At 46.1% G+C, this 9,532-nt stretch overlaps 1 protein-coding gene across 1 annotated transcript; it reads right to left on the reverse strand.

The window, feature by feature from the left end:
* Positions 1-3,248: 3,248 nt before the first annotated feature.
* Positions 3,249-5,883, reverse strand: LOC123159897 (serine/threonine-protein kinase RIPK). Its single transcript, XM_044577704.1, has 4 exons — positions 5,419-5,883; positions 5,175-5,310; positions 4,929-5,065; positions 3,249-4,169 (listed from the first exon to the last, which is right to left on the reverse strand). Exons 1-4 carry the CDS (start codon positions 5,782-5,784, stop codon positions 3,522-3,524), a joined length of 1,287 nt encoding a protein of 428 aa, XP_044433639.1. The 5' UTR covers positions 5,785-5,883; the 3' UTR covers positions 3,249-3,521.
* Positions 5,884-9,532: the final 3,649 nt, after the last annotated feature.

Genomic DNA, 9,532 nt, shown 5'->3' on the forward strand with positions numbered 1-9,532 from the left:
ACTTATAGCTCTTAGTGCATCCGTTGCATGGCAATCCCTACTCCTCGCATTGACATCAATTGATGGGCATCTCCATAGCCCATTGATTAGCCGCGTCGATGTGAGACTTTATCCCTTTTTTGTCTTCTCCATATAAACCTCCACCATCATATTCTATTCCACCTATAATGCTATATCCATGGCTTGCGCTCATGTATTGCGTGGGGGTTGAAAAAGCTGAAGCGTGTTAAAAAGTATGAACCAATTGCTTGGCTTGTCATCGGGGTTGTGCATGATGGGAGCATTTTGTGTGACGAAAATGAAGCATGGCCAAACTATATAATTTTGTAGGGATAAGCTTGCTTTGGCCATGTTGTTTTGAAAAGACATGATTGCTTTATTAGTACAGTCGAAGTATTATTGTTTTTATGTCAAACGTTAGACTATTGCTTTGAATCACTCGTGTCTTTATATTCATGCCATGATTAGACATATGATCAAGATTATGCTAGGTAGCATTCCAAATCAAAAATTATCTTTTTTATCATTTACCTACTCGAGGACAAGCAGGAATTAAGCTTGGGGATGTTGATACGTCTGCGTCGTATCTATAATTTTTTATTGTTCCATGCCAATATTCTTCAACTTTCATATACTTTTGGCAACTTTTTATATTATTTTTGGGACTAACATATTGATCCAGTGCCCAGTGCCAGTTCCTGTCTGTTGCATGTTTTATGTTTCGCAGAAACCCCATATCAAACGGAGTCCAAATGGGATAAACACGGACGGAGAATTACTTTGAAATATTTGTGATTTTTGGGAAGAAGAATCAACGCGAGACGATGCTCGAGGTGGCCACGAGACAGGAGCCCACGCCCACTCCAGGTGGGCGCGCCCCCATCCTCGTGGGCCCTTCGTAAGGCAGTTGATGCCCTTCTTTGGCCGCAAGAAAGCTAATTTTTGGAAAAAGATCTGGGCAAAGGTTTCAATCCAATCGGAGTTACGGATCTCCAGATATAAAGGAAACGGAGCTACGGCAGAATCCGAGAACGCAGAAACAGAGAGATAGATCCAATCTTGGAGGGGCACTCGCCCCTCCCACGCCATAGGAGCCAAGGACTAGAGGGGAAACCCTTCTCCCATCTAGGGAGAAGGTCAAGGAAGAAGAAGAAGAAGGGGGGCTCTCTCCCCCTTGCTTCCGGTGGCGCCGAAACGCTGCCGGGGGCCATCATCACCACCGCGATTTTCACCAACACCTCCATCATCTTCACCATCATCTTCATCACCTTCCCCCATCTATATTCAGCGGTCCACTCTCCCGCAACCCGTTGTACCCTCTACTTGAACATGGTGCTTTATGCTTCATATTATTATCCAATGATGTGTTGCCATCCTATGATGTCTGAGTAGATTTTCGTTGTCCTACCGGTGATTGATGAATTGCTATGATTGGTTTAATTTGCTTGTGCTTATGTTGCTGTCCTATTGTGCCCTCCGTGTCGCGCAAGCGTGAGGGATTCCCGCTGTAGGGTGTTGCAATATGTTCATGATTCGCTTATAGTGGGTTGCTTGAGTGACAGAAGTATAAACCCGAGTAAGAGGGTTGTGGCGTATGGGATAAAGTGGACTTGATGCTTTAATGCTATGGTTGGGGTTTACCTTAATGAATCTTTAGTAGTTGCGGATGCTTACTAGAGTTCCAATCATAAGTGCATATGATCCAAGAAGAGAAAGTATGTTAGCTTATGCCTCTCCCACATAAAACTTGCTATCAGTCTAGTAACGTAGTCAATTGCTTAGGGACAATTTCACAACTCCTACCACCACTTTTCCACACTCGCTATATTTACTTTATTGTTTCTTTATCTAAACTGCCCCTAGTTTATATTTACGTGATCTTTATTATCTTGCAAACCTATCCTATCACACCTACAAAGTACTTCTAGTTTCATACTTGTTCTACGTAAAGCGAACACTAAGCGTGCGTAGAGTCGTATCAGTGGCAGATAGGGCTTGAGAGAATATTTGTTCTACCTTTAGCTCCTCATTGGGTTCGAAACTCTTACTTATCTAAAGAGGCTACAACTATCCCGTATACTTGCGGGTTATCAGTGTGCCGGACTGGTAGGTGCCCCATACCCGGCAGGCGTCCTAGTTGGGACCTCAGGTCTTAGATGTTTAGGTTTGGCTGCTATGTCTGTTTGGTATTAGGCCCAGACTATCTGCGCCTCTTCATCAATTGGATAGGTGTAGCGAGAGTTGTTGCTTAGACGGTGACTTTAGTCTTGCTGTTGTATGCCTTTCTAAGGTCTTGTGAGAATAATTAATAAAGTGGATGTATGCATCGCCCAGATGCAGAGGCCGGGGGTCATCCTCCTTTTCTAAAAAAATGCATGTGTCTGATAACACGTGTGTGCGTGTGCGTGCGTGCGTGCGTGCGTGTGTGCATGTGTGCGTGTGTGTGTGATGGAAACAGATGGCTGAGAAGGCACAGGGTGACGGAAGAAGTGTATATATGTGCAGGCCATCGTTGGGACTTGGCCCGGGTTCCAGAGAATGAAATGTGTGGTGCAAGTGCGATGTCGAGGGCAAGCTCAATCAGTGGCGGTGCCAGGTGTGTGTGTGTGTGTGATGGAAACAGATGGCTGAGAAGGCACAGGGTGACGGAAGAAGTGTATGGATGTGCAGGCCATCGTTGGGATTTGGCCCAGGTTCCAGAGAATGAAATGTGTGGTGCAAGTGCGATGTCGAGGGCAAGCTCAATCAGTGGCGGTGCCAGGTGTGTGTGTGTGTGATGAAAACAGATGGCTGAGAAGGCACAGGGTGACGGAAGAAGTGTATGGATGCGCAGGCCATCGTTGGGACTTGGCCCAGGTTCCAGAGAATGAAATGTGTGGTGCAAGTGCGATGTCGAGGGCAGGTTCAATCAGTGGCGGTGCCAGGATCAAAACCTTGTGATGTCAAACCTTACTACTAATTTTTTGAGATCATAAACAGGAATAAAAAACATCTTATCCACAAATTTATCCATTTAGCAAACCCTGACAAAATAAATCTATTAGTAAGAAAAAGGAAATATGCAGGGAATAAGAGAATGCATGAGCCTGTGTAGTTAAATTCCAGATAAAAAAAAATCCTGTGTAGTCAAGCCACACTTATAGCGTGTGGCTTCGCCACTCAATCGACTGAAACAACTTTGGGTCAGTCGACTGACCCAAATTATGTTTTCAGTTGATTGACCTGTAGACAGTCCCAAAACTAGTCCATTGGAATTCACATGAACATTTTACCATGTATGGTTGCCTCAAACTTTCATAATACAGGTCACAGGAGGTATGCATCAGCCGAACTACTCTTGGTAGTACATATATCAGCAACAAAACTGAAATACAAAATTTGCACCCTAAAAGTTCTTGAGAGAATGAAGTAACATCACCAAGAAGAAGAGAAAGAAAAGAATCAAAGAACAGATCGTCACTATTTACACCGTAATCCCTCGTCTCTATGCACCGGAGTTCCTCCGTCCCTCCCTGCTCAGATCAGATCACACCCGGGGGGCTCTCCGGCCGTTTGGCGGCGCTGGTGACCCAGCAGTCACCCTTGCGCAGCGGGCTGTCCGCGTGCACGGCCGACTTGACGTGCCACTTGCCCTGCGCGGCCGCCGGCTCGTCGTCCCCGGCGCCGTCCCCCTTGCCCGCCGCCGCCTCCGGCTCGCAGACCGTGAACACGAAGGGCCCCATGGGCACGTCGTCGTCGAGCGCGAGCAGCGGCTCGAGGGCGTCCACGACGTCGCGCATCCGGGGCCGCGCCTTGGGCACGCTCTGCAGGCAGGAGTGCGCCACGGCCGCGGCGCCGCGCGCCGCCCGCGTGGAGTACTGCGACTCCATGCCGGGGTCCATGACGCGGTGCAGCCGGTCGTCGGCGCGGCGCAGGTAGGGGCGCGCCCAGTCGACGAGGTTCTGCTCCCGCCCGCGCCGCCGCTTGTCGACGGAGCGCCGGCCCGTGAGCAGCTCCAGGAGCACCACCCCGAAGCTGTACACGTCGCTCTTGGCCGTGAGGTGGCCCGTGAGGATGTACTCCGGCGCCGCGTAGCCGTGCGTGCCCATCACCCGCGTCGTCACGTGCGTGTCGTCCCCCTTCGGCCCCTCCTTGGCCAGCCCGAAGTCCGACAGCTTCGCTGCGTAATCCTGCAAATCCAGATCATCAAACCGAGGTCAGCAAATTACACTCTGAACTTCTTCTTTTTTAACTGAATTACACTCTGAATTTCTTCTTTTTTAACTGAATTACACTCCTAACTTTCAGCACAGATGATGGTGAGACCGAGATGATTATGTTAAGGAAATCTACTGTGTATTTGGCTATTTGCACATTGGACCTCAATAATGCCGCTGCTGTGCGCGTACCGTCTGTGCATTATAATAGTGGTTGGGATGTACACGTACTGTACCAGCTCGGGGTTAAAGAACTGTGCGGGCTTCTGACCAACTAGACAAATTGGTTTAGACTATGTGCAACAGCCGGCATCTAGAATCACCAGTAAACAAAGAGAAATTTGCGGCTGGCTAATTTTGTCGGGCGTTGCCGATGCAAAATCTGAATTTTCGCACGAGCGTGTTGGTTTCTCTGAATTCTAAAATTGAGCGAGGCCTTGACCCGGAACGATCGGACGCTACGTGCGGCCTGCGAGGCTAGCTGGCGTGGCGACCAGCAACCATAACAAAATTCAGGCAACTTGATCAAAATACAGCAAAGTCGACGGCGACTTGCTACCCACTTGCTCGACAAGATTGAATTCTGGCGCAGATGTGGTCTGGTACAGTTGTGGTACAGGTTTGGATTGGATCGGGAGATCGGATCGAGCGGGGGGGGGGGGGGGGGGGGGGGGGTGAACAGAGATGGATTGGATCGGATCGAGCGGGTGGATGAGCAGGAATGGAGCTCACCGAGTCGAGCAGGATGTTGGAGGCCTTGAAGTCGCGGTAGATGACGGGGGTGTCCGCCTCATGCAGGAACGCCAGCCCCTTGGCCGCGCCCACGGCGATCTTAAGCCGCGTCGACCATGGCAGCGGCGCCAGCGGATCTGCATCCATCACACGCCCAATCAATCAGCAACCCAGTCGATCGATCGTCGAACAAGAGATAAGAATGGAAAAATTACTGAGAATCATGTTGATGAACTGAGCGCTTACTGTTGAAGAGGTGGTTCTCGAGGCTGCCCCGGGGCATGTACTCGTAGACGAGCATGCGGTGGTCGTCCTGGTTGCAGAACCCCAGCAGCTTCACCAGGTGCGGGTGGCTCAGCATCCCCAGATACACCACCTCCGCCTGCTCGACCAGACACACCACACATGGTTAGATTAAGAGAAAGAACGAGCTGCGGTTGGCGATTGATTGGAAATCTTGCGGGCGCGGTGCGGATCAATCGGGACGTACCAGCCACTCGCGGTGCCCCTGCACGCCGTCGCTGTCGAGGTCGAGGTACTTGACGGCGACCTGCTGCGCGGCGAGGCCTGGGCGGAGGCCGCCGGCGACGCACCCCTTGTAGACGGGGCCGAAGCCGCCCTCGCCGAGGAAGTTGGCGGTGGAGAAATTCTTGGTGACGGACTTGAGCTCGTCCAGGGTGAAGGCGTGCAGGCTGGTGGTGGCCAGCGTCCGCGACAGGTCCTCCAGCGACAGCGACCGCAGGTTCATCACCGTGCGCCGCCGCCGCGCCCCCGGCGTCGCCCGCGCCTCCTGCTCCGTCTCCTCGTCTCCTCCGCCCGGCCCGAAGCACGCCAGGAGGCCCTTCCTGAACCCCATGGCTTACCCTTTCTTGCGCTCTGTTGTTCTGCTCTGCTCTTCTCTGCTGCTCCGATGAAGTCAATAGAGGGAGGGAGTGGTCTGCGACTTCTGTGCTAGGACAAGACGAAGATGGCGCGCGCGGCGCGTGCATATAAAGGCCGGAGTGGGCGCTCTGTCCTCTGTGTGTGTGTGTGGCTTCCTGGTGGGTGGGGTTGGAGAAGGGTCTCATTAACTTTTTTTGATTGATTAATTTAACAAGCCAAATAGAGCAGGTGGTGTAATTAGTGATTAGAAAGCTTGTAGGATCATTGGTGATGCATACGCACGAAGCTTATTTGTTTTTAATGACACAATAGAGACACAGACGCTCATGCATATACATATGCACATACACTCACCTTTATTAATGCATGTACGCACATCCTACTTCTATAAACATCTTTAAGAGCATGGTTAATAATACAGGCAACGGTCAGCTATAACAAGTTGGCATGTCATCTACAGTCAGCCTCTTAGCCGGCATGTACAATAGTAAGTTCTAAATATATACTAGTTTATCAATAGTTGGCACACCTTAAATCGTCACAAAGTGTCTTTGGTCTCGTGTTGCTGCAGGCTACTAATCAAGAACCAGCTTCTCTTCTCTCTCATCTTCTCTCTCCTCCAACTAAGTAAAGATATATTATTCTATTTCTTATAGCCTGCTTATGTCACCCTATTATACTTGCTCTGAGAGAGTCTGAGCCGGCATACCATCTTGAGATTGACGGAGTTGTCACAGACGCCTTCGCAGTGGACGAAATGTAGCCTCTCACCGAACGAACATCGCCGGATGGCCTGAAATAAATTCAGAAAAATATAAGGGTTCCTTGTGATGGAACCAACCCACTAGAGTTCAAATTCTAGCCTTGGCATGGTGGTCGCATTTTTCTGGATACGAGAAGCTTGGTTAGTTAGTCAGTTAATTAGTGGCCAAAAGCAGCTTCAGACGAATAATTAATAGAGGGCGAAAGCAAAGCAAAGCATCAAGGTATGAAAGGGGGTGACCTAGCTAAAGCTTTGGTGAATGGTGATGCATCATCCATGGATGATGGCGACTTCCCTTTTAATTAACGGTGACCCACCAACCATCCATTCAAACTTGCTTTCTCCACGGAGGGAATGGGATAGCATGGCAGGAGTGGTCGTTTGTGCTTATCATTAGGAGGAGTTGGTTAACCGTTCCTTACTAGTTTAATTCTGTCTTTTTTGTCCGTGTTCTTTAGATATGGGCGGATGAGGACAAACGGATGATCTTGCGATTCCCAGCACGGTTCGTTCGATGTTTCGTTCGGTGGCGGTATGAAATTGCAGTCCTCTCCTGCTCCGGTTAGCTGATCGATCTCTCCTTTTTCTTGTCAATGGCGCGCCTGCAGTTTTTCCGTCACAGCGTTTGGCTCTGTTCGTTTGTCATATTTATATATTGTTAGATTCGCTGTTCAGTTGGACAGTTGATGTCCAAGAGGCAAAGCAGCCGGTTTTAAAATTTTATAGGTGCTTTACGTGCAGAACAATCTGTTTCAGTTTTGCACGAGCAAGTAACCTAACCCCTTAAAACACTTTGATTCATAGGCTTATTGAATTCGTAGAAATAGAAGAAGAAGAAACGGCAGGAGTAGAGTGCCTCACATGTTGAATAGTTGTTTGATTGTGCATGCGGAAATAAGAGAATTCTTCAAATGAGGTTGGAGTGAATTAAAATTTTCATATGAAAACTAATACAAATGAATCATAATAATAGTTTATATGAATTGCAATTTTATAAACCGAACAAACCATATAGGAGCATTTTTTAAGGGCTAGAATCCTTAAAAAATCCTTTTGAGCGTTTTTTTAAATCAAAGAGGCCCAATTGAAAATAGATGGTGTTTAGCTGAAAAGCATGCAAGCATTTATTTTTAATATTGAGAACTACCATTGGTCTCTTGGTGAGGTACAGTTGTGAGGACATAACTCTACCCGCCAGGGTTTAAATGTTAGCGTTCACAAGATGGTGTATTTAGTATAATTTAGCAAGGACCGATGATGTATTCCCGATCCCATCATATATGTATGTGTGTGCAAGGTGGGTGTATCTTCCTTGTATAAAAGAAATGTGTTGTCTTTAACAAATACTCCATTATTGTATGATAGAGTATATATATACCTATATAATGGAAAGACAAGTGTCTGAACCACTGCATCTTGCATTAATGAACATAGCATAATTTGTTGCGAATGATGTCAAAGATGTTTTAACCAAAGAAATAGGCTTACAAGAGAGGGAAATGAAAACCACTTTACAAATTAACTGATATGATGTAGCCAATTTTGGGGGAACAACCTTTGGCTAACCTCGCGACAACTCTTCTAACACAACATGACTGCAAGGGCAACCAAACTGTAGAGTTTAAGGATTAATTTCCATAAAGGTGATATGTGTTGTTTTAGAGAAGCTGGTGAAAATGTAGAGTTATATAGAAGGATTTTTACATGAATATTTGGTACTTTGCCAATGAAGTATTTAGGAATTCTTGTACATAGTTTTAAGTCGAGGTATAGTGACTGGAATAATGTGGAATGCAGGTAGAGAAAAAACTAGGGACTTGGCAAAAGCAAAAAATTAGGTTATGCTGGTAACCTCATTCTGATTAACTCTTGTTTGAGTAGTATTATATATTATATGATGTCAATGTTTATTGTTCCTAAAGGCCCTTCACATAAAGTAGAGTTTTTATGCAAAGTTTATTGTGGCAAGAAAATGATAAATCTAATAAATATGATCTAGTTAGGTGATCTAAGGTGTGTCAACCAGTTGATCGGGGGGGGGGGGGGGGGGGGGTAGGGATTGTAGATTTACTTATTATGAATGTTTATTTGTTGACTACATGGATTTGGAAGCTTGAAAATGAGGAGGGATTATGGCAGGAGATTATTAAGAAGAAATACTCCAGCATGAATTTGTTTTGTTCTTTGCCTTTCAAGCCAACTCAGTCTCACGTTATGCAAGGACTAAGGGAACTTTCTACATATATTGTAGAAAGGAAGTATGAAATAGACCGAAAGTCCTCTTTTGATCCCGAGCTCATATGCTCCCGCTTGAATAGTAAAATAAAAAAAAATTAGTAAAAAAGTTAAAAAAATCTAAAAAAAATTTGTGATGAACATTGATGAATGTTCTAACTGCGTGCAAAATTTTAGGTCCAAATGACATTCATCGAGGTCTGGGCAAAAATAAAAAAATCGATGCTCCAAAATGCTTCCAACAATAGTCTTTTGGACCATCGATTTTATTATTTTTGCCCAGACCTCCACGAATGTCATTTTGACCTGAAATTTTGCACGTAGTTAGAAAATTTATCAATGTTCACAACAAAAAAAATCAGATATTTTTGATTTTTTTTTACTATTTTTTTGATTTTACTGTTCATGCAGGAGCATACGAGCTCGGGATCAAATACTCCATATCCAAAATAGACTTAATACTATGTTTGGGGAAGATATATGGATAGGAAATATCTCTCCAAGCGAAAGATTTCCTAGGTTGTATGGAGTAATTGTTTGTGTTTACATAAAGTTGCTAATGATCTTACATCTAACTGGAGAAATCTGAAATTAGGAGGTCTTGGGGAGGGAGGGGGGATATTGCATAAATGTATTTGGATTCTCACTAAATCTGGAAGGTTCACAACTAACTCTCTGTATACTATGCTAAAAGCTGCCCAAGTTTGAAGTTCATATTTCAAGT

Source organism: Triticum aestivum, chromosome 7B (genome assembly GCF_018294505.1).
Source record: "Triticum aestivum cultivar Chinese Spring chromosome 7B, IWGSC CS RefSeq v2.1, whole genome shotgun sequence".
Classification (NCBI taxonomy): domain Eukaryota; kingdom Viridiplantae; phylum Streptophyta; class Magnoliopsida; order Poales; family Poaceae; genus Triticum; species Triticum aestivum.

Coding starts and splice junctions, on each gene's coding strand:
- LOC123159897 (XM_044577704.1), bottom strand. CDS start 5,784: ATGGGGTTCAGGAAGGGCCTCCTGGCGTGCTTCGGGCCGGGCGGAGGA. Junction 5,311..5,418: donor AGGGGCACCGCGAGTGGCTG/GTACGTCCCGAT, acceptor CTGGTCGAGCAG/GCGGAGGTGGTGTATCTGGG. Junction 4,170..4,928: donor CCAACATCCTGCTCGACTCG/GTGAGCTCCATT, acceptor CTGGATTTGCAG/GATTACGCAGCGAAGCTGTC.